At 44.5% G+C, this 25,564-nt stretch overlaps 1 protein-coding gene across 1 annotated transcript in view; it reads right to left on the reverse strand.

Moving 5' to 3' along the window:
- Positions 1-25,564, reverse strand: part of HMCN2 (hemicentin 2) — a 408,064-nt gene that overhangs the window by 235,215 nt on the left and 147,285 nt on the right. Inside the window, exons 18-25 of the mRNA XM_068248458.1 lie at positions 24,516-24,643; positions 22,957-23,101; positions 22,271-22,383; positions 21,636-21,795; positions 19,520-19,685; positions 14,198-14,325; positions 2,459-2,731; positions 2,285-2,368 (exon numbers count right to left, since the gene is read on the reverse strand). Coding sequence (XP_068104559.1) covers positions 2,285-2,368; positions 2,459-2,731; positions 14,198-14,325; positions 19,520-19,685; positions 21,636-21,795; positions 22,271-22,383; positions 22,957-23,101; positions 24,516-24,643 — 1,197 coding nt within the window. The remainder of the gene's footprint in view (positions 1-2,284; positions 2,369-2,458; positions 2,732-14,197; positions 14,326-19,519; positions 19,686-21,635; positions 21,796-22,270; positions 22,384-22,956; positions 23,102-24,515; positions 24,644-25,564) is intronic.

The following is a 25,564-nucleotide window of genomic DNA, read 5'->3' on the forward strand; positions in this document are numbered from 1 at the left end:
CATTTGTGACCCTCTCTGCCCGGAGTTTATCTGTAATGCCTAATACTAGCCTTAATCCTGTCTCCTAGCATGGCTGCATAGCGTACTTAGCGTACTGGTTAGGGGCTCTGCCTTTGGCATGGGAGAAAAGGGTTAAAATCCTGGCTGGGGTAGGTCAGTACCTATTCAGTAAGAAGTCCTTGGGGAAGACTTCCTAACACTGCAGTGTGGCTGCACCCTTAGTGGCTGCAGCTCTTGAGCGCTTTGAGTCCAACAGGAGAAAAGAGCTATACAGGGATCAGGACTTGCTCCTTTAGGGAACAGTTTTGGGAGGCGTTCTGTACAGATGCGTTACAAGGCTACACCCTCAAGAAGTGTTCTATTGCAACGGAGGAAGGAGGGGGGATGAGGGAGTGACTTTGAGTTGGAGAGGTAGGGGAAAGAACGTTGCACTCACCTGTACTCAACTCAGACGATCTGACACTTCGGGGCTACCATAAACAAGCTAGATTCTTGGCAGAGACGGCTCCAACTACCCATCTCAGCCGAGAACCTTCTAGCCTGGGTACAAGCAGGGTCGTTTTTAGGCAAAGGCATTCCCGGTCACTGTCTGGAGTGCCCTTGGTCCTGGGGGTGCCATGCCCCTGGATTAAGCCCTGCCTTCAAATTAAGCACTGCCTCTGACTGTGCCCTACTCTCACATGTGTTCTATCACCTGCTTCTGCTGTGTGTGTGTGCAGTAGCAGTAAGTTCGGTGTCCTGAGGAGCAGTAGCATTGTGGGTCCCTGGAGAGCAGATATCATAAGATCTGGATAGTGAAAGTTGCAGGCAGCCTCCACTGTGTCCCTCTGTCTCCTGCTCTCTCTAGTGCTTGCACCTCACTCACGCGTAATCATACTACATGCGGTAGGAGAGGCTGGGCACTAGGCCAAGTGGTGAGCAGACAGGCTGAAGCACAGCACTGGACTCCAACAGAGAGGTGAGAGCACAGTCGCATTAACACACTAAGCTGGGGGAGTGCTAAAAAAATAAAAAAAGGTGGAGGAGTGCAGGAAGGGAGTGGGCAACGAAATGCGATCGGTGGGCTGTTTGGATCTCGAGGACTCCCTGTATTAAACATCCACCTCATATGCCACATGCCTCATATTCTCTAGAGTGTGTGTTTGTTTGTTTGGTTCTTGGGGGCATTTTTATGAGTGCCTGTAATCAATTATCAGCTGAGGCAGCAAATAAAGATGGACATACATTAATCAATCTGCCACGAGATCAACCTTCAGATTTGATCAGAGAGGGATCTACTGGAAATTGTCATGCTACTGCCCTCCAAGTGTATATGTTCCCCCCCATGCTCATGTGCAGTGTTGAAGGCAGTGTTGCGGGGCCAATTCTGCTTCCGTCCGAGAAAATCATTGGATCAAATGGTCCACGGGCCGCAAAATCGAATAATGTATGGCCACCCTAATGCTGGGAATACACGGTTCGTTTCTACCATGCGTTTCTACTCTCGATCGTTTTTGCCGATCAATTCTGCAGTCGATTCTCTTCTCTTCCACTCGTTTTTCTTATCTTTTTCCATTCACTTCTATCAGAAATCGAGCGGCGAGAGAATCGAAAGGGAGATCGGACATGTCGGAAATTATCTATTGAACCATCTAATCACTTCAAAAACGAACCGTGTATTCCCAGCATTAAAGAAAACCTGAACTGAACATTAAAAGACAAAATAAACATACACAAGTCATACTTACCTCCTGTGTAGTTTGTAACTTCTCAATCTATTTTTCCTCTCCTGCATCCTGTTTGTCCACTGTGATCAAGGGAATTCTCCGTCCTCCATTTTGAAAATGGCTATTACCCCATAACAGCTTCCTGGTCAGCACATTGTTAAACTGTAACATCGCCCACTTGAGCCATAGGCAAACATGGACACATCAGTTCTCCTCTCAGCTGTAACTGACAGCAACTGATATATAACTGACAGCAACTGATATATTTCAGTTCTGACAAAATGTTGTCAGAACTGGAAGGGATCACTGTAAGAAGAAAATTGTGAGCTTCTGAGAGGAACTGATGGCAAGGTAACCATGTAATGTTCATTTGAAGTTACCTCATGTGTTTATTTTAAATAATTTTACTCAGTACAGGTTCTTTTTAAGTTTGGCTCCAACACTGTACTCTGATGGGAAGATAAGCAAATAAACAATGTGTTATCTCTCTAATAAGATATAAATATCAGAGATTATTCAGGGTAAATATTCACATTACTACAAATATCTCACAGTTAAAAGTCCTCTTCGATACTGACCTTGCACAGGGCACGCCAGAGCAACTGCCACCTCTGCTGTCTGTTCCAACAAAACATCGGAGCTGTCCTTGAAGTTCGGAGCCTCTGAGAAGATAAAAATGCCAGCATGCTATGAACAGAAGTCACAGTAACGACAGGATGTCTGTATTTATGTCATCACTGATAAATTCTCACCCAACACCTCCAGCCTAAATTCCAGTGAGTCTTTTCCTGCACTGCTGGAGGCCACACACCGGTAATTCCCGGAATCAGAGAGCTGGACCTCCATAATGCTTATGCTGCCATCAGGCCCTTGCAAAGAGTCCTTATCTCCCACTCTCAAGGCCACTCCATCTTTGTACCAGGCCAGGCTTGGGGTTGGATCTCCATGGGACACACATGGCAGGACCACCGAACGTCCGATAAGCGTCTTTAAGACCTTGGGTCCTGGGTGGACACGTGGTGGAACTGCAGAAAAAAACAAGAGGAATCACATGATATGGGTATTGCTCAATGCTCTGAGCCAACAAATCGTTAAAGAGTAGTTTTTTTTTTTCTTGCCAACTAGGTAATGTTTTTCCAGATAATATCAGCCATTTACTAAAAAAGGAACTTAAGCGAAAAGGGGAAAAATAAATCAATACATTGCAGAGTGAGAAGTTAAAAAAATAGAAGAGAGATCAAGAAACAAATGATATTCGCCATGTAATTTATTCATATTGTTTGATCCACAATCTGCCTGCATGTAATCATCTTTACTACTGGCAGACATGAAAAAAACTCAGACAGCACCAACTGCCATTATCTATAACCACACCCCTAACCATGCAATAGGCTAAAAGGTATATATATATAGATGAACAGAAGTAGAAACTGGTTGCTTGTCAGTTGGAAACAACCGTTATTTCCCACAATGCAAGAAGGCGCCTACCGTGTGATGTCAGGACCACGGCCCTAACATCACACTGGGAGGGATTTCCCCACATTATCAGCCATTCCGACGTCCCTGATGATCTATTCGAGAAATGTAAAGATTTCTCATGGGAAGAGAGGTATCAGCTGCTGATTGGGATGAAGTTCAATCCAGGGTCACATTTCCTCTTTAAATAGTACACATTGTACTGTCCTGAATGGAGGGCATTATCGTTAAGTGTCCATACTGCCTAATAAAGATTTATTGAATAAATACATTTACAGAATAAAATGTAGGCAAAGTCTCAGTGGGCTGCCCCATAAACGTTTTCATAATCCAAGGAAAAGTTCTGCATCATGTGAGGGTTTGTTAGTCTGTAAGGCATCAGGAAGGTTAGTGTAAAGTATTCATAAGGGTGAAGGTTAGTGCCAGGCATTAGCAGGAGTTAGATTATTATTAGGGACTGTATCAAGACATGTTCAGATTTTGAATTTGAGTCACCATAAAAGTAAGTCTTTGAGATAGCAGCCTGAAACTCGGAGAGTCTGTACTGCAGGAAATGACTGGAGAAGAGGTTCCTGATCAAACACTTTAGAAGTGACTTATTTTACATCAGCTCATCAAGAAGCATCTAAACACATAAGAACAAGCTTTCACCATGGTCTGGGAGAGCCGTTGGGCTTTACACAGTTAATTGCCAAGATGATATCAGTGGGAAGGCAAACTGCAGAGTATTGTGGTTAGGAGGCTGAACACAATGGACTCCATTATGACTAGCAGCCTCCGCAGCACCTGCGCCTCTGGTATGGGCCAGTAACTGGATGCCGTCACTGTCTCCCTCTGTGATAGGAGCAGGCAGTGTCTACGGGAAGCTGTGCTTTGTAATGGAAGAAATCCCCTAAGAAACCACATCTCCTACATAGTAACTCAGAACGCTGAGAGTGAGCCAAGAACAGCCTTCTGTGTACAGAACTCCATACAAGAGATGTGTCTATACAGGCTGCACTACAATCCATACACAGAGGGGAGGAGGCACACAATGCTACAGTACAATCACAGCTGCTGATTCTGGACTACTAAATGTGGGCAAAGCTATCTGTACCTTCTCCCCAAAAGACATTGGGGTAACCAGCAGATACGTCTATCCTCAAAACAGACACATGAAATGATGGACAGATAGACAGATGGTGTCCTCTGTGCTTTAAAGTGGACCTGAACTCTTGCACAGGACATAAGGAAAACATAGAAAATTTACCCTGTATGTATTTAGAGAGTTTAGCCTGTCTAATTCCCTCTCATCTGTGACTAATTGCAAGTGTCATTTGATCTCTCAGCTATGTCAGCTGGTTGACTTGGCAGAGCAGCTATTTTGTAAACACAGGATGTTGTTAACCCTATGGGCTCAATTCACTAAAGCGCGATAACTCAGTTATCACGTGTAAAGGCCTTGTACATGCAAATGTGCGTGTAAAGGCTTTGCACGTGCTAAGTATCATTATCACATGCTAAGTATTATTATCACGTGCTAAGTATCATCACATGCTAAGTATTATTATCACGTGAAGTCACTGCAGATCACGCAAACAGAATGTAGATCATGAATTATTACTGTATACAGTACATAAAGCAACGCGTGTTAAACTTTGCGCGCGCCGTTTTACATTAACGCACATATTAATGTAAGCACCATTGCTGGTTTCATTATTAAAGCGGACCCAAATTAAAAATACAAGATTTCAGAAATAAAATCTATTTTCTAAATTATAATAATAAATAGCAGCCTTTTTTTAGCTGCATGATGACAAATATAAAATATTTTACATTTATTGTAGGAACCCCTCCCTTCCTTTCAAATTGCCGGGATTTTTCCGGCAAACTGGTGGAGTAGATGGTGTCTGGCAATGGAGGAATTTCTAATGGCTGCCCCCAGTATAATCGTAGCTATGAAAAGAGAAGGGTGAAAAGCATGCACTGAAATGCTCATAGGCTTGAAGGAGTGTTTATTTATCTTTGTATGTGTCAGAGTGGTGCATCTAAATATTTTGAATTAAAAAAATGTTTGGTTTGGGTTCGCTTTAAACTCCATCTTCTGATCGTGCGAAGCGCCGTAGTTTTCAATGGCATTCCATACTTAGCGTGTGAAGCATAACGCCGTTCGCGCAGTAAAACTTAAAGCGAACCCAAACCAAACATTTTTTTAATTCAAAATATTTAGATGCACCACTCTGACACATACAAAGATAAATAAACACTCCTTCAAGCCTATGAGCATTTCAGTGCATGCTTTTCACCCTTCTCTTTTCATAGCTACGATTATACTGGGGGCAGCCATTAGAAATTCCTCCATTGCCAGACACCATCTACTCCACCAGTTTGCCGGAAAAATCCCGGCAATTTGAAAGGAAGGGAGGGGTTCCTACAATAAATGTAAAATATTTTATATTTGTCATCATGCAGCTAAAAAAAGGCTGCTATTTATTATTATAATTTAGAAAATAGATTTTATTTCTGAAATCTTGTATTTTTAATTTGGGTCCGCTTTAACACGAACGGTGTAAACTGTTCACGCGCCCAATGCTTTACATGCACGTTTGCACGTGCAAAGCCTTTACACGTGAGAACTGAGTTATCACACTTTAGTGACTCAAGCCCATTGTGCACGTGAACAGTTTCCAACATTCGCGTGTTAAGTTTTATCATACGAACGGCGTTACACTTCACACGCTAAGTGCGGAATGCCATTGAAAACTACGGCGCTTTGCACAAACAGAAGATAGAGTTTGGTAATGAAACCAGCAATGGTGCTTACATTAGCATGTGCGTTAATGTAATACGGTGCGCGCAAAGTTTAACACACGTCGCTTTATGTACTGTGTATAGTAATAATTCATGATCTACATTCCGTTCGCGTGATCTGCAGTGACTTCACGTGATAATGATACTTAGCACATGATAATAATACTTAGCACATGATAATGATACGTAGCATGTGATAATGATACTTAGTACATGATAATGATGCTTAGCACATGATATCACGTGCAAAGCGGCTTATCAGTGTCGTGCTAAGTGTTAGCACACTTTAGTGAATCGCGCCCTATGTCTGCTTGCATGAATGCAGACACACTGCAGATTTATTGCAGGATTTAGAAAATGTGCAGACCATGTTATGGCTAGCTGCCCTAGGTTTACACTATGTTTAATTGTTAGTTGGAGGTTAGGTCTCTTCCATGAGGACCCCTCAACATGGTGGAATAAATGTGTGTATAAATATATATATATATATATATATATATATATGCGTGTGTGTATGCCCCCCCTCCCTCGCACACACACGTCCTCCCTTACCTCCCTTAACATATACCTTCCCATTTCCCTTTTCCCCCCTCCCCCTCTTCCACCCCTTCCCCTCATACACTCTCATAAATTGCCCTAATTTTAAACGTTTTAGATCTTTTTCCACACTACGTCCTCCATTTGTTGCATCTGTTTTGAATGCAAGTTGTGTAATCTGCTCGTGTGTGGGCTCTGCATATCTATGCAGCTGGTCAATTTGGGTGCAGCGTGCATTTGGAAGCGCTGCCATCTCCTCCTGCTGTTTTAAAGGACACCTGAAATGAGAGGGAGATGGAGGCTGCCATATTTATTTCCTTTTATTGCTCTTTCTTGCATCAGTAGTGTCTGAATCACACACCCGGAACAAGCATGCTGCAAATTCAGTCTAGCTTCTAGAGGAACTAAAGTAAAAATAACGTAATTAATAAAATTGCTTATTTTTTTTGCAACATTCATTTATATGTAATTACTCAGAGTTTGCCCATTGTAAGATCTTTCCATACCCCGAATTACATTCTGAACTTTATCACTGGTGGTGACATTTTTATTCCTGTCTGGTGATTTTTGTGCATGGAATTCTCAGTAAGGTAATATACTGCAAAGGGAGATACTGCATGCTTGGCAGCTGGAAATGGATGCTATTTCCCACGATGCAACAAGATTTACAGACAGGAACTGTCAGGACCATAGTCATGACATCACACTGTGGGAGGGGTTTCACCACAATATCAGCCACACAGACCCCTCTGATGATCTGCTTGAGAAAAGGTAAATATTTCTCGTGGTAAAGGGGGTATCAGCTACTGATTGGAATGAGGTTCAATCCCAGGTTAAAGTTCCTCTTTCAGCTAAACATCTGTTCTGCATGCTTGTTCAGGGTATATTACTAAACGTATTAGAGCCAGTGGATCAGCAGTACAGCCAGGGAATGTGCATTGTTTAAAAGGAAATAAATACGTCAGCCTCCATATCCATCTCACTTAAGCTGTCCTTTAACAAACAGCATATCCTTTACCCTGAGAAGTTCCCTTTAAAAGCTTTTCACAGTTATTCAACTCCAATGTTGGCTGCAGACATACTTTAAAGAGGAGCTTTAACCAAGGATAGAACTTCAGCCCAATCAGTAGCCGATACCACCTTTCCCACAAGAAATCTTGACCTTTTCTCAAATAGATCATCAGAGGGGTCTGTATGGCTGATATTGTTGTAAAACCCCTCCCACAGCAAGATGCCATGACCATGGTCCTGACAGTTTCCTGTCTGTGAACCTCACTGCATTGTGGGAAATAACAGCTTTTTCAAACTGCCAAGCAAGAAGCATCTTCCTCTGTGCATAGAACTCTCTGTAACGAACATTCCGTACAGATCACCTGGTAGAACTAAAGATGTCACCACCAGTGATACATTTCAGAATGTAAATGAGGGAGAGGTGAACATTTTTACAATGGGCAAACTCTAAATATAAAATCTATAAATGAATATTGTAAAAAAAATAAGCAATTTTATTCATTATATTATTTTCACTACAGTTCCTCTTTCAACCAGAGTGACGCAGTCATTTCACCTGTGACTCGATAACTATTTGCAGCAGTTTGGCTGAAAGTTTAAAAAAATGTTGATTTTAGAGGAAGATAGGCTAAAATAACACCAGGCGGTCTATAAAAACAGCAGTGAAGGCCGGGGACAATGGTGGTGTGCGGAGTAAGATAGGTGAGTTGTTATTGTAGATGGTCCTGCGTTGGGTGAAGTTCCGCTCTTTGTGTGTATGGAGCTGCACTGCGTCTTGGCGTGTGTCAGTCCTCGTGTTGTGAGACACGTGCGCCGGCCCCTATCAGGCTACATAAACACCAAATATCAGTGCTTAGTGGAGGAAGGTCGAACCCTTGAGTATTTAGAATTAGCTCTCTCAAATGATAGGATGGGAGGGGTTACAAAGGATGTAGAGCATACATGTCAGACTCTGGCCCACAGGCAATATCTGGACCTCAGAGCCATCAGATTTGGCCCTCAAGTTATTTCCCCACTTTGCATTATGTTTGGCCCACTCAGAACCACCAGGAAAGCTATATTGGGTGTGAAGAACTGGATAACCAAGAAAGCTATATGGGGGAGGGATGTGGGGGTCACTAGACACCAGGGAACTATATAGAGGTGGGAGGAGAACCACTAGACACCAGAGAACTGTATAGAGGAGGAAGGAGGGCCACTAGACACCGGGGAACTATTTAGAGGTGGGAGGAGAACCACTAGACACCAGAGAACTGAATAGAGGAGGAAGGAGGGCCACTAGACACCGGGGAACTATTTAGAGGTGGGAGGAGAACCACTAGACACCAGAGAACTGTATAGGGGACGAAGGAGGGACACTAGACATCAGGGAACTATTTAGGGGTTGGAGGAGGGCCACTAGACACCAGAAAATTGTATAAGGGAGAGAGGAGGACCACTAGACACCTGGAACTGTTTAGGGGTGGGAAGGGGACCACTAGACAACAGAGAACTGTATAGGGGAGTAAGGAAGGCCACTACACACCAGGGAACTATTTAGGGGTGGGAGGAGGGCCACTAAAAAAAACAGGAAAGTGTATAGGGGAGAGAGGAGGACCACTAGACACAAGGGAACGGTTTAGGGATGGGAAGGGGACCACTAGACAACAGAGAACTGTCTAGGGGAGGGAGGGGGGCACTAGACTCCGGGAAACTATATAGGGGAGGGAGGGGATCACTAGACACCAGGGAACTGGAACTGTAGAGGTGAGGAAGGAGGGCCACTAGACACAAGGGAACTGTATAGAGAAGGGAGGAGGACCACTAGACACCAGGAAACTGTATAGAGGAGGGAGGGGGGCACTAGACTTCAGGGAACTGTATAGGGGATGGAGGTGATCAGTAGACACCAAGGAACTGTAGAGGGGAGGGAGGAGGACCACTACACAACAGGGAACTGTAAAGGGAAGGGAGGTGGGCCACTAGTCTCCAGGGGACTGTATAGGGGAGGTGGGTCACTAAAGTTGTGTTGCAGAATAATTCTGCATGTCAACTCACTGCCCATACACTTCTATAGGCCGGTCACAGTACTGCATTGTAACGGATCGTTGCATTGTAACAGATCGCGTTATTCTAACTTGCTGCATGCAGGCTTTGTATTTACCTGTATGCTATAATGCACACAGTTTCCATTGCAGTCCACACGCGTTATGCAACCCACAAAGTGTGAATCCAGCCTCAGCATCTCACTGACCATCACTAAAGCTTAGTACCCACGTTGCCGTTTTCCCGACGATTTTCCCACCGACTTTTTGGAGTACCGAGCAGTCGTTTCCGCTATATCACGACGTGGGTACAGGCACACGATCACGCAATGTCGCTTAGCGTTGTGTCACAATAACGACCAACACAGCGGATCGGATTGCCAAGATCCCTGACAACCCCGCGCAAAGTACCGCAATCACTTGAAGTCTTGTTCGCTCCCGGCGTGTATCATTGCGTGAGGTTGTGCTTAACCGCCGACAGAAAGAGGTGTTGCTGACAATCATCATCAAGGGGATGTGGCAGGACCCGTCGGGAGGTGAGTATGCAGCTTAAAGGAAACATCCAAGCTCCCCAAAAAACAAAATCCACTTACCCGGGGCTTCCTCCAGCCCCTGGCAGCCGTCCTGTGCTCTCGCCGCAGCTCCGGTGCCTCCCGTTGTCCCGCACTGCAGAAGCCGACCTGGCAAGGTCGGCTTCCTGGTCGGAACTGCGCCTGGGCAGTACAATGCTGATGACGTTGGCCGGACCAAGTGACCCACACCGTGGAGTGCAGCAGAAGCCGACCAGGAAGCCGACCTCGCCGGGGTCGGCTTCTGCAGCACGGGACAACGGGAGGCACCGGAGCTGCGGCGAGGGCACAGGGCGGCTGCCAGGTGCTGGAGGAAGCCCCAGGTAATTGGATTTTGTTTTTTGGGAAGCTTGGACCTTCCCTTTAATGGCCAGTTATTGGCTTAAAAGCAGTCCTCATGAATGGAATAACTGTGGTGTTAAACAGCCTGTGCAGGAAGTGGTGGCAGCACATGATACGCGGGCGAGCGGGGGAGGATGCAGGCCAGATGTCTCATAGTTTTGGTTTCTCCTTGGCACTTTCATCCTTTGTGAAAACATCCCATTCCCGCAGCAGTGATGTGATAATTGCACAGAGGTCTCTGCTGGATTCTGCTCAGGACTTCTGTGTAACCCCGGCCAGCGCCCATCAGATTAGAGCGGACCAACCCCGGCACAAGCGCAGCCTCACATATATCATCAGCAGGAAGTAGAATCCCATCATTCCTTCTGTTATTTTTTCAGTAAAAAAAAAGTTTCATCAGTGGTGAGGTAAAGTTCATTAGTAACATTCAAATATTACTTTGTCAAGAAGCAAAGAGCTAATCAGACCCAGCAGAAGCTGATCAATTAACCAGAAGCTAATGCAGATGCTGCTAAACCGAGTCTAAGGACCCCCTACACATTTGCAGATCTTCAATTTCAAATTTACAGTTTCTGTTTAAAGCACCACCCCGTAGAGAAAAATATAAGCAGTTAAAATCTGACAAAACTGACAGGTTTCAGACTAGTCTATCTCCTCATGGGGGATTCGCAGGGTTTTCTTTGATTTCAAGAGCATTTCCTGAACAGTAGTTGCTAAGTCTAAGTGCCAAAATAGTGTGCAAGTGAGTAGGGAGGCTGGCTGGTATCTTACTGTCTTGGCAGTTCAGGAAATGCCTCTGAAAAGAGAAAAAAGAAAACTCTTGAGAATCATCCCCCATGGGGAGATGGACTAGTCCAAAACTCATCGGTTCTCTCAGATTTTAACTACTTATTTTTTTTTGCTGGAGTGCGCCTTTAAACAGAAACTGGAATTTTGAAATGGAAGACCTGTAAATGCAAAGGGGGTTCTCAGTCTCTGTTTAGCAGCATCTGCATTAGTTAAACAATGACATGGTGACACCAATACCAAATAGAATGGTACTGGGAGTGATGTCATTTGTGATGCAAAAGTGTTTAATTTTTAAATGCAGTGTGAGGTTGATTTATTAAACTGGAACTAAATTTAGAACTTCCTCTCTGCACTAAAAGATTAGCCACAGCATGATAAACTTTATGGGTGAAAAAAAAACATTTCTTTGTTACAATTTATGGAAATCCTAAAAAAAAAATCAAAAAAAAAATCTGGAGTTTAAAACCACTTCAGCCCGCAAGCAATTTTCACATATCAGTGCTGCTCACATTCATTCGCCAATAACTGTATTACTACTTCTCACACCTAAATGATCTATATATTTTTTTTCAGGACAAATTAGGGTTTTAGTGGGTGATATTTTTATTTAGTAAATACATTACTTTCTATGCAATTTAAGGGGAAAATGAGGGAAAAAAAATTGAAAAAAAACTAACTTTTTCTACATTTACATCCATTATAGCTTTACAATAAACAGTGCTATATAGAAGTTAAACCCACACATTTTATTTGGTTATCCACCCCGGTTATTACAATGTTAAGATTATGTTATTTGTACAATGTATGGTGACAACATTGTATTTGGAAATATAGGCGTCTTTTTTTTTTTGCTTCTCATTGTACACTATCAATGATTACAAGACCTTATTTGAAAAAATAATAGTAATAATATACCCTCACAGCATACATATTTAAAAAGCCAAGATCCTAACGTAACAACATACCGTATATACTCGCATACAAGCCGAATTTTTGACCCCCAAAATGGGGGTCAAAAGTTGGGGGGTCGGCTTGTATGCGAGTCTTCCCTGGTGGTCTAGTGGTGGGTGGGTGGGTGGTCCGCGCCCCGCTCCCCCCTCCCCGCTCCCCCCGCGGCTGCCGCTGCTAATACCTGTTTAGGCAGCGGCCGCTTCCTAATCCGCGTTCCTCTTCTTAAGTGTCTTCTCAGAGTATCACAGCAGCGCGCCCGGCGCTGCTGCTGTGACGATGCAGGGGGCAGGAAAGAGCGGTTCCCTTGGCAACGGCGATACAGATCGCCGCTATAGGGAGCCGCGCTCTTTCCTGCACTCTACATCGTCACAGCAGCAGCGCCGGGCGCGCTGCTGTGATACTCTGAGAAGAAACTTAAGAAGAGGAACGCGGATTAGGAAGCGGCCGCTTCCTAAACAGGTAATAGCAGCAGCGGGGGGCGGGGGGGCGGAGCACTACCTACCTATGCTGGGCACTAAACTGGGCACTATACTGGCTAAACTGGGCACTATACTGGCTAAACTGGGCACTATACTAGCTAAACTGGGCACTATACTAGCTAAACTGGGCACTATACTGGCTAAACTGGGCACTATACTGGCTAAACTGGGCACTATACTGGCTAAACTGGGCACTATACTAGCTAAACTGGGCACTATACTGGCTAAACTGGGCACTTTACTAGCTAAACTGGGCACTATACTGGCTAAACTGGGCACTTTACTAGCTAAACTGGGCACTATACTAGCTAAACTGGGCACTATACTAGCTAAACTGGGCACTATACTGGCTAAACTGGGCACTATACTGGCTAAACTGGGCACTATACTAGCTAAACTGGGCACTATACTAGCTAAACTGGGCACTATACTAGCTAAACTGGGCACTATACTGGCTAAACTGGGCACTATACTGGCTAAACTGGGCACTATACTGGCTAAACTGGGCACTATACTGGCTAAACTGGGCACTATACTAGCTAAACTGGGCACTATACTGGCTAAACTGGGCACTTTACTAGCTAAACTGGGCACTATACTGGCTAAACTGGGCACTTTACTAGCTAAACTGGGCACTATACTAGCTAAACTGGGCACTATACTAGCTAAACTGGGCACTATACTGGCTAAACTGGGCACTATACTGGCTAAACTGGGCACTATACTAGCTAAACTGGGCACTATACTGGCTAAACTTGGCACTATACTAACTAAACTGGGCACTTTACTAGCCATACTGGGGCACTATACTAGCTAAACTGGGCACTATACTAGCTAAACTGAGGCACTACCTACCCATACTGGGCGCTATACTGGCTATACTGGGCACTATACTGGCAATACTGGGCACTTTACTAGCTATACTGGACACTACCTACCTATACTGGGCACTATACTAGCTATACTGGGACACACTGGGGGGCTGCACCAATCCAGCATTTCCTACCCCCGGCTTATATGGGGGTCAATCATTTTTCCCTGTTTTTTCAGGGAAAAGTTGGGGGGTCGGCTTATATGCGGGTCGGCTTATATGCGAGTATATACGGTATGTATTTTATTTTATATTCTGTCATTTTTTTTAAACTTACAAGTCTTTTATTTTGGTATAGCCTATGCAAAAATGTTATTGCTTTTGATTCAGTTTGTCACTAAAAATACACAAGACATAGGCCTCAACCCTGAAACACTCTAAAATCAATTATTAACTTTCCTATTTTCCTGAATAGTTTAATTAGTTTTCTCTGCTCTGTTTCCTCCCATCTATGACCTTACCAAATGGCTGTTTGTTATCTTACCAACAGCTCCAGGCTGGAACAAACATCTCACTTGTTTTACCGCATGCTCTATTATTTGTGACATTTATGAGGTATTTACCACACGTCTGTAATTCTAATGATTATTCTAACTTTGCAGAGTCGAATATTAGCAGAGTTCTCGCATGTAGTGCGCAGGGATACATGTACCTTGTACCTCCAGTCTGTATGTAAGGGAGGTGTTGCCAGCCAGATTGGAAGCCAGGCAGGTATAGTAGCCGCTGTCCATCACCCTCAGCTCAGATAGTCTCAGAGATCCAGAGGGTAGTAGGTGGTGCCTGCAAGGAGAGGACAGTATTACACACTGGCTTACATTACACCAATCGCAATAGTTCCATCACCAGAAGAGCTATATTACATTTGTAAAAGCTCTTTTCTCATGGCCAGATAAGGCTTCATGACTTTTTGTGCATCAGGGTTGTTTCCAGGAAAAAGGCAACTAGGCAATTGCCTAGGGCACCAACTCCTGAAGAGGGCTGAAGTGAAAAGAAACAAGACAGATAATTACCTATGGAGTGGGAAGGCTGTGGGTTCCATAAAGCCTTCCTGTTCCACTTATGGTCCTCTCATTGGGTTGAATGCTGCTCTGTGCCGCCACAGGTGGCTACGGAAGGCTTTGGGAGCCCAAGTGCTCCCGAAGACGGGCAGCTCTGTACTGTCCATGCGCGAACACACACGGGCGTGCACTAGCACATGTGTAGTATGGAGCCGCCCGTCTTCGGGAGCACTCAAACCCACGAAGCCACCCATGGCGGTAGATTTAAACCGGGGTGACAGCACTTGAGCGAGGGGACTGTGAGAGGAACGGGAAAGGCTCTACAGGACCCAGAGCCTTCCCCCTCCTTAGGTGAGTATCTGTTTTTGTTTTAAATCCACTTCAGACTTGCTTTAAAGGCCCTGTTTAACCACCTCCGCATCAGCAGTCTTTGCTTCTTTAAGGACCAGCGACTGCCGGCAAGGTAAAACGCTGATTCCCAACGAATCGACGCACATACCCGCTGCTCTTGCCGGTCACGAGTAGCCCCATCATCGCAGGCTCATCTCTCTGCCAGGCAGAGCCAATGAAAGCAGCTCTTGACCTGCTTACAGAGCTCTGCATTCTTATAGACAGCAGAGCGAGCGAATTGCAGCTGGTGCAGAGCGGCAAGATCGGCGGTATCAGCGGTAATGGCGCACAATTGAGTTGGACGTTGAATCTACGTCCAGTCAGGGCCGCAGCACCACCTACTGGACATAGATTCTTACTTGTTCGGTCCACAACCAGTTAAGCACATTATGTTTTTGGCTACGTATACGGTGGTGCATTGTAGAACGTTGCGCCAGACAATATAACCGCATTGCTAACTGGATGCAATTAATTTGGGCGTAACATTAGGGCCTGGTTTACACGTCCCTCCCAAATGTTTTTCTGCATGCTTGCAGAAAGGCATTTAGCAGCTTTTGGCAGATTTTGTTAGCTTGCAGCATTATTGCCCCCACGGCTAACATGTAAAAGTGATCTTGGAAGCTACATGTTGCTTCCAGGATCACATAAGCGATGGGCGGATGACAGCACATATGCTGCATTTTTACCACTATTTTTTAATGATGGTACAAGCGCCAGAGGAATCCTTTGAGATGGCTCAGGTCTATAGGCAGTCCCACCCTTCAATATTTGCGGTATATTTTCTGCCAAGATGGTACCGTAATTAAGAGATCCACTATCTTTATACAGAAGTGACAATGTGAAGACAGAGTCTTTAATTTTTCTAATCTGATCCTGTTGGAGTGTGTATTTAGCAACAACAGTCTATTATGCGTATAAGAAGCATTACCAGCTTTAACCACAGGGTAGCAGTGTGTTTAAAGAGGAACTGTTGCAAAAAAAAAAATATTACAATTTAAAACACATACAAATAAGAAGTACATTTCTCCCAGAGTAAAATGAGCCATAAATTACTTTTCTCCTATATTGCTGTCACTTACAGTATGTAGTAGTAATATGGCATTACTAACAGGTTTTGGGCAAGTCCATCTCTTCATGGGGCATTCTCAGCATGGCGTTTATTCTTTATAAAGACATTCTCTGAAAATGATTAATACAAAGATGCTGGCTAGCCTCCCTGCTTGCTGCACACTATTGGCAGTTGGACGGAGCAACTGCCATTCACTAAGTGCTTTTAAAAATAAAGAAAACCCTGAGAACCCCCAATGAGAAGATGGGCTAGTCCAAAATCTGTCGGTAATGGCAGATTTCTACTACCTACTGTAAGTGACAGCAACATAGGAGAAAAGTAATTTATGGCTCATTTTACTCTGGGAGAAATGTACTTCTTATTTGTATGTGTTTTACATTTTAAGATTTTTGCGACAGTTCCTCTTTAAGTAGCAAAGGTCTCTTATTGCCTCCTGTGTTTGTAAAGGAAGTGGTGATGAATAAAGTTTTGTTATTCTTGGTGTATTAGCCAAGCAAGCCATTGTAATGAGGCTGATTAACATCTGTTTCTCCTGCATTCTACATTGCTGTGCACTATAAAGCTAAATTATTATAGCCTTCTAACAGATCCCCTCTGAGGAGGAGGTGAGGATCTATCAAATGGTGCTGAAGGCACATCCTTCTTTATTTTACATCAACTGCAATTTTGTTTCATAAATTTTTTTTTGTTATGTGCATAATGTAAATACTTTAATGCAGCTATGCCGTATTCTGGGGCGCTTTCCTTGCTTGTGTTTAGTACTTCTTCTCAATCCTTAATCCGCAGCAAAATCATAGGATTTCATAGGGGAGACTTAAAATTGCTTTGCAATGTAGCAGGCAATAAATTAGGGGCCTGGATGGATTAAAGAAAAAGCGCTAAGCATATGTAAAATGTTGGCCCGGCCTGCCGATGAGGTGCCAGGTATAAAGTGTAACAAGATAGATAGGGAGCTTACAGGATAATCCGCCCGTGATCTGTATTCCCCCAGCAGGAAGAGATTAGCTGGGATCCTTCCCAGAGGCATTCGCCTGCCAGATAAGATGGTTATTATATGAGAATGAATCACAATTACACACTTTCTCCAGCACATCGCTCTGTGCCTTCCTGTGTTACACACACGTCAGCTGCCGCACCGGCTGCCTCCTGTACCCTGTGCATCAGCAAGCTTATGTCATTCATATACTCACAGCGGCATTAATGAGAGCCAGATACAAACATGGGTAACATAATGGCATCATTTCATGTATGGGCAGATCGACCATGAGACAGCTCCCTATCTGATCAAATATTGCATTTACAGAGGCAGTGAAGCATACTATCATTGCACTCACACTAATAATATTTTAAATGTTGCAAAAATACTTCCGCCTTGTCCATGGGGGTGATATGTCAGTTTTATTGTCTCAGGGTATAGAAAACGTTTTTCTGCCCAAAAGAGGAAGGGACCTACAAGCTTTCTTTCGCAAAGGAAAAGCATTGTGGATATTCCGCTTGGGAACCAGAGCACCACATGGGCTAAATGCAAGGTGTGATTTAGCCCTGGTTACAACTTGAAGCAACAGTTAATATTAATTTGTATTTTTATATTTATCTCTGTTCAGTGTACTTCCTTGATTGTCTCTTTCCTTGTTGTTGTATTGCACCTGGAAATATATACCAGTGGAATATGCTCCAATTCCATCTTTGTGAAAAAATATCTAGACAAATTGGTTGTTCCTACATAATTCTTGCATTCCTTTTTTTTTTTTTGCATTCTATTTGGTTTTAAATACGTCTTTGTATTTTATTAATGTACAGGAGGTGTCAATCTAAGTGAGGGCGGTACCTCTCTTTGTTGCCTCCCTTCGGGAGGGGTGGTTCACGGCCTCCTCGTTTTACCTCCTTTTTAAACCTCGTGCAATAGCTGTAAAAATTGTTGTGATTAAGGACCTGAGAGTCCGAAACATGTCAGCGAGTTGCTTTTTGCTGTGTTGGGATATGTCCTAAATAAACGTATTTCCTGTTGAGATCAAGTGCGCACCGATTGACTTCTATACTATCATTGCACTGTATGCTTGGTATTGCAACTCAACATGCACAGTGTAGAAGGACGCTAAGGCCCCTTTCACACTGGTAACATTACGTTATGATGTGACTTTTCTTCAATTCCAATTCCCAAAAGGTCATACTGCATAATAACGGTGCAATGCAACCATACAGTAAGGCGTACAGTACAATGAAAGTATGCCTCACATGCAGGGTAAACACACACATCATACTGTTAACACACTGCGTGCAGTTACTGAGACGCCCCATTGGCTATCATTTTTGTGCAATGCAATGGCGATGCAGGAAGCCTAAATGTTAATGTCAATTGGATACTTAAAGTGAGTCTGAAGTAAAGTTAAAAAAAAAAAACACCATACTCACAGGAGTGAGTATGCCCATGTCCCAGTGTTGGATCCCCCGTTAGCAATCTTCGGGAGCCCGAGTGCTTCCAAAGATGGGCCGCTCCACACTGCACACGCATGAGCACGCATATTCGCACACGTGCAGTATGGGGCGGCGGTGGACATTAGCAGTCTCCAACCCACAGGTCAGAGACTGCTAACAAGACTAAAAAAAAAAAAAAAAAGCAGTTTAACTTACCTAGAGGCAGTCATCCTGTCCTTCTGCGACCCTCCACTCAGCAGCAGTGACCCTCTCAAAGTTGTCCAGTCGTGGCCAGTCACATGCGCATGTGTGGCCCCAAGCCGTGCGCATCCTGATATTCTGTCTTTAAATATTTAATCGAAAAGTGTGAGTACACTAACGTACTACTGCTGTCCACTTCTGTCTGATTTGAGTATCAGTCTGTAACATTGTTGTGTTGTTGAAAAGCAAACAGAAGCATGTTAGGCCACTTGTGCGTTGCGTGTCATGTGCGTTAAGTGCGTTGTGCGTCATGCTTTCAGCAATGCACACTGATGCGATCCACAGGGACTTTAGAAGTGCATAGACTGCACTGTGTCCCCATCCATGTGTTGCAATTCACCATAGAATCGCAATACATGGCTGCATGCATTTTTCCAAGTTAGTGGCTCAATTCCATACATTATAAATGAATGGGGTTGCAACTGCATCTGGGAAAATCGCTGAGCAATGCAGTGCCATGCGTCATGATGGCCACTTGTGTTGCCCGCTGTGCAGACATGGAAACGAGACCTTAGTGTCAGAGATGGATTAAGATGTAATGGAGTCCTAGGTAAGACAGTAGATTTGGCACCCCTTTATAGTCCTTTTGGTAAGCTGAAGTGGAGAGAGGTCAGAGAAGGTGGCAGGTGGGCCCCTTGACACCCATTAGACCCCAGCACCTGCCTAGGTTACCTGGTGGATGATCCTGCTCTGCTTAGTGTGCTTAGGCCCTTGTGGAACGATAGCACACAAAAGCAAGTGCAAGAAGCTGTAAATAGCCACCTTTCTTTTCATAGTGTCACAAGGTCCTGTTCAGAAGACAATTGCATAAACATAAATGACTTTATACTGGTTGGCATACCTGGCTGAGATAATGGGTAGTGGGTAAGAGTCTTTTCTCCAGGAAACAGTGGGCGGAGGCACCCCTTGGACTTCACATGGCAAAGTTATCTCCGCCCCCAACGCTGCCACCACAGGTACAGGAGTACTTGAGTCATGTGACCCATTCACATTTATTCTGGGCTTTGCTATAAGAGACACAGAACATTATATAGACACATCACAGGCAATTTTTCTGGTTGGTATGAGTAAAAAATAGCACAACTTCCACTAGGAGAAAACGTTTTTTTTGAAATGTGATTGTAAACTGAATACACAAATGTCCAGATTAACATTAGTCAAGGATATGTGTAGAAGTAAATGGCTAATTAGGATTTAATCATGGGGAACCTACTCTACCCTCATGGTGACCTAGATGGCCTAAAGGAAAATCCGATGGGAGCCATGTAAACAAACACAGAACATTTATATCGCGCTTTTCTCCTGGCGGACTCAAAGCGCCAGTACTGCAGCCACTAGGATGCGCTCTATAGGCAGTAGCAGTGTTAGGGAAACCTGCCCAAGGTCTCCTACTGAATAGGTGCTGGCTTACTGAACAGGCAGAGGCGAGATTTGAACCCTGGTCTCCTGTGTCAGAGGCAGAGCCCTTAACCATTACACTATCCAGCCACTATGTAAAGTCATGTGACCAGTGTAGCCACACTTGAAACACCCTGGGCAAAATTAAATGGGGGCCCCTGACTCAAAACAACTCCCTTCCCCCACTGGAAGCAGCATTAGTTGGGCCCTTTGTTCCCACCCCACCTCTGCTGATTGTACCGGTTCTGCTCCTGGGCCCCAGAGCCAGATGATGAGCACCCCACTCCCCACATCTTTTTAGTGGTACCTGTCGGCCCCCGCAAAGTATTCAGAATGGAATGAACTCATCAATCTAGCCGGCGCTCTCCTCCATCAGTCTCTGTGCTTCCAACTCCATCCTCAAGGGCACCTCTTTTCTGTGACCAAGCAGCATGTACAGTACATTCTCACGTACACACCGCCGGGTCACGGAGAAGAGACGGCCACAGGGGATAAAGATGGAAGCACACAAACTGATGGAGGAGCGCGATGGCCAGGCTCATGAGTTTGCTCCTCTGCCAATGCTCTGCAGGAGCCCTGGGGGCCGCTATACACTTGGGGAGGACCTAGGGGGACCGTCAGCTGGGTCTGGGGCCCTGGGAATTTGCCCATTTTTCCCCTATGGATGCATCGGCCCTGGTGGCCACCATGACTCCCACCACCCAGAAGTCTGGCCACAAAAACTCCAACTGTGGAGGAGGAAGCCTGTAGTTGGGGCCCTCCCACACCCTGACCTCTCCAGCAGCTGCAGGCGGTGCTCCCACAGTAGTTTCTGGCAACTGGAGGGAGCCCCTCCCAGTCTATCAATTATTCAGGGTGTGACTACCTATCACGGCCTTTCACCCCCTATTAGAGTGCCCATTATAAGGTTGCCTTATTCTAGTGCTTTTTATTAATGTGCTCATTATTATTCTGAATGTAATGCTTTTTACAGTAACCCCTATTATAGTGAGCTCCTTATTATACTCCCAACCCCCCACGATAGGGAAAAATGCCAGGGAACCCCTACAGAGTACTCAAGGAACCCTGGTTGAGAAAGCCTTACCTAACATTATGTGGTAGGAGGGAATGGCACTGTCCAGTCAACATAGGGGTTGACTGGACTGTGCCATACCGTGACTGGACAGTGCATAAGTACCACGAGATATGCTAGAAGCGTGATCCAAATTACTCCAGTAGCGCAACCATTACTACAGTAACGCGCATGTTACCATAGTAGTGGGTGCGAAACTAGAGTACCGCGGCTCACACTACTAGCGTATCTTGTGGTACTTAATTGTGGAAGTAGTGGTAATATTGCTGTGCTCTGTGCTGGTATGGTAATACTACCAATGTTTAATCAATCAACCCCTAAGAATCTTACACATTTTTTAAAAGACTATTGATGGATTTTGCCAAAAGACACAGAATTAAAATAGCGTAACCAATCAGAAATCAGAATAACCTCCTAAAGGATGAATGTGATTGGCTGTCATATTAGAGAGCTCCATTCATGTCAAAGAATTCAGCAGGTTACTTACTGTGTACCAAGAGGTGGGATGCTTTGCTTGCACTCCCCACCTGGTTTGTAGCGGTGCAGATGTAATGACCAGAATCTTCACCAGAGGGCAGTGCTATCAACAGGCTACCATCTTTGGCCAACTGGTAATGGATGCCATCAACAGATAAAATCTCTTCACCCTGATTGGTTGGACATAATGCATATATTAGCATGATGAGTAGAGGCCATAAAACATGTGCCAGTTACACATATTACCCTATTTATTTATAGGCCTGTACATACTCTCAACAAAACTGCCTGATTGCCGTCCTACTTTAGTCCGTAGCAAACGACTTTACGAGGGACTGATCCAACTCCATTGCGCCTGATCCAACTGTTGGATCTATGTTGGCCTACAGTCATCTGATATTGTGCAGATGGTCCATGTGTACAAGTTATGTGAACGACCGTTAAACGACTTGTTCTTGTTTTCAATGTGTAGTCCGTCGTTCTGCTATCGTTGCGCAGTATGTAAATGAGTTGGTCGTTTATCTGTCCGAATGTGTGGACATACAGGTCCTGCGGTACGTCAGGTTGTGCGGTTCGTTGTGTCGTGCGGGTGGTCGGTTGCACATTGTGCGCTTGTTGAGTGTGTATATGTAGCTTTAGGCTTACCTTTGTCCAGATCACAGTTGGCTGCGGGTGTCCCTTGGAATTACACTGTAATGTTACAGGCTTCCCCTCTCGAGTGGTGTATTCCGTTGGTCCAGGCGTAATGGTTGGGGCCACTGCCGAATAGTAAGAAGGTATTTAGTTATACTTACTAGAAACCTGTAGGCCTCATGAAATTCAATATTTTTAGATATGTATGTGAGTAATGGAGGTAATATATCATTTTTATTTACTGTAAGCACTGTTTTGTGATCCTTTATGTCAAGGAAACTCCATAATGTGCTTACTTAAACCGGACCTGAACTCAGAACTTCCTCTCTGCTCTAAAAGATAAACAACAGCATAAATAACCTTGAAAGAAAAACATTTCTTTATTACAGCTCATACAAATCCTGCAATAAATCTGCAGTGCGTGTACTTCCCGCTTTCATAGAAGCAGACATATTGTTAACATTCTGTGTTTACAAATTAGCTGCTCTGCTGTGGCAGAGGAGATTCCTGAGCTGACACACCTGAGAGATCAAAATTCACTTCTGATTAGTCTCAGATGAGGGGGAATTAGACAGGCTAAACTCTCTAAATATATACGGGGTGCATTTCTCACTGCTTTCCTTCTGTCATGTGCAAGAGTTCAGGTCCACTTTAAACATACCACAATGTAATTAAGGATGATTTATAGCGAACCTCACCATGTACATTGAGGATAACGCTGTGATTGGCTGATCCAGCAGCATTGGAGAGCTCACAGAGATAATTCCCAGCATCCTCTCTCACCACCGGCTCTATATGCAGCCCGCCAGTCTCATCAATGGAATGACGCCAAATAAACTGCAGCTGACAAACAAAGAAGACAAGATGTAAGTGCACCTGTGCGGAAAGATTAGCTGTCAATGAGGCTGCTGCTAGGACTTTACTCTTCACATTTAGATAGGGGGAAGGAAGGAGAATAGCATGTAATATATAGAGACCAGCTAAGAGCTGTCTGTCTGAAGATAGGCCTGCATTATAATTCTGACATTTCCATTATCAGCCCACCGACTGATTGCACATATTATGATGCTCCCACTTTAGTTCCAAAACTATTTACATGTTCTGTCCTTTGTAAAAATAAATAATGCATGTCTGCCTAAATCCCTATTTATTTTATTCCAGAAATACTGGTTATGTGACCAGCTTCTTAAAACGAGTGTAAACAACCTGTGTGGCTCAAGTCCCTCCCCAGGCACTGTCTGAGCTCACCTGTGTGGCACAAGTCCCTCCACCAGTTGCTGTGTCAGACCCTCCATGTGGTGCAAGTCCCTCCCCCAGCTGCTGCATCAGCCCTTCTGTGTGGTGCAAGTCCCTCCCCCAGCTGCTGTATAAGCACACCTGTGTGGTGCGAGTCTCTCTCCCAGTTGCTTTGTCAGCCCACCTGTGTGGTTTAAGTCCTTCTCTTAGCTACTGTGTCATCCCATTTGTGTGGCACAAGTCCCTCCCTCAGCTGCTGCGTTAGCCCACTAGTGTGGTGCAAGTCCCTTTCCCAGCTAATGTGTAAGCCCATCTGTGTGGTGCAAGTCCCTCCCCCACCTGCTGTCAGCTCCCCTGTGTGGTGGAAGTATCTCCCCTAGTTTCTCCATCAGTCCTACTGTGTGCCACAAGTCCCTCCCCCAGCTGCTGTGTCAGCCCACATGCATGGTGCAAGCCCCTCCCCCATCCACTGTGTCCGCCCAGCTGTGTGGCGCAAGTCCCCCCCCCCCCCCCCCCCCCCCAGCTGCTGTGTCAGCATACCTGTGTGAGTGGATCAGGGGAGGTGACAGAAGCTCAGCTTTCTTCACAAGGAGATAATGTACACATAATCAGATAACATATGGCTGTAACATATATTATTAAGAAAAACAGTACTTAGGGACAATTTGCATCAAATTTGCATGTAAGCTGGAAAAAATGAATGTCACACTGAGCAGCTTGTTCTGTTCTATGGAAAGGGGGAAGGGGGCATGCAGGAGGCCTGCTGTGAGAGACAGTGAGATCTGTAGCAGTAGTTGGACAACTCAAAGGACTGCTGAAGAAGAGAAGCTAATGTTGGGGGAGGGGGGGGGCAACTTTACATGAGGTAGACTGTCACTTGATATGATCGTCCTACAAAATACACTGTGTGTATATAACGGTTGCCACTATTATGTGCTTTGTAAGCTATTACTAAACGGGGTCTTTGAAGCATCACATTCATGTAGAAAGCAAAGGGAGCCACAAGTAAACCTCTACATACCGGTGCTGAGTCTTTCTCCCAGCGCTGCACAGGTAGGGGGTTTCCGGCTACGACGTTGCAGGGTAGTGACACCGGACTTCCTTCCAGTACAGTAATCTCAGGTGGGGCCTCAGCGACCTGTGGAGCTACTGCAACACACATACAGAAACAACAGGTTATCATTAGTGATGAGCGAAAACCTCTAAACATGCAAATGAGCTGGCGGTTGACTGGATCAGCTGCTAGAAGCTGGGACTTTTTAACCCCAACTTCTACCTACTGGGAGGGGCTTATTAGCATATTAGCTACATTTTTCACCATGACTGTTACATATTTAGATTTGAAGTGGGATTACACTCAAAACTATGATTTTTTTTGCACTAGTGCATTAAACACAGTAAAATATGAATATGAAACACTATAAGACTGCTCTGATGTCCCTTGAATGCATATTTACACCTCACAGAAGCTAACTGATATCATTGCTGGCTATGAGATAAATTATCTTATTGACTCCTGATTACAGTGGGTTGCAAAAGTATTCAGCCCCCTTGAAGTTTTCCACATTTTGTCATATTACTGCCACAAACATGAATCAATTTTATTGGAATTCCACATGAAAGACCAACACAAAGTGGTGTACACGTGAAAAGTGGAACGAAAATCATACATGATTCCAAACATTTTTTTACAAATAAATAACTGCAAAGTGGTGTGTGCAAAATTATTCGGCCCCCTTTGATCTGAGTGCAGTCAGTTGCCTATAGACATTGCCTGATGAGTGCTAATGACTAAATAGAGTGCACCTGTGTGTAATCTAATGTCAGTACAAATACAGCTGCTCTGTGAGGGTCTCAGAGGTTGTCTAAGAGAATATTGGGAGCAACAACACCATGAAGTCCAAAGAACACACCAGATAGGTCAGGGACAAAGTTATTGAGAAATTTAAAGCAGGCTTAGGCTACAAAAAGATTTCCAAAACCTTGAACATCCCACGGAGCACTGTTCAAGCGATCATTCAGAAATGGAAGGAGTACGGCACAACTGTAAACCTGCCAAGAGAAGGCCAT

This window comes from Hyperolius riggenbachi, chromosome 8 (assembly GCF_040937935.1).
Source record: "Hyperolius riggenbachi isolate aHypRig1 chromosome 8, aHypRig1.pri, whole genome shotgun sequence".
NCBI classification, from domain to species: Eukaryota; Metazoa; Chordata; class Amphibia; order Anura; family Hyperoliidae; genus Hyperolius; species Hyperolius riggenbachi.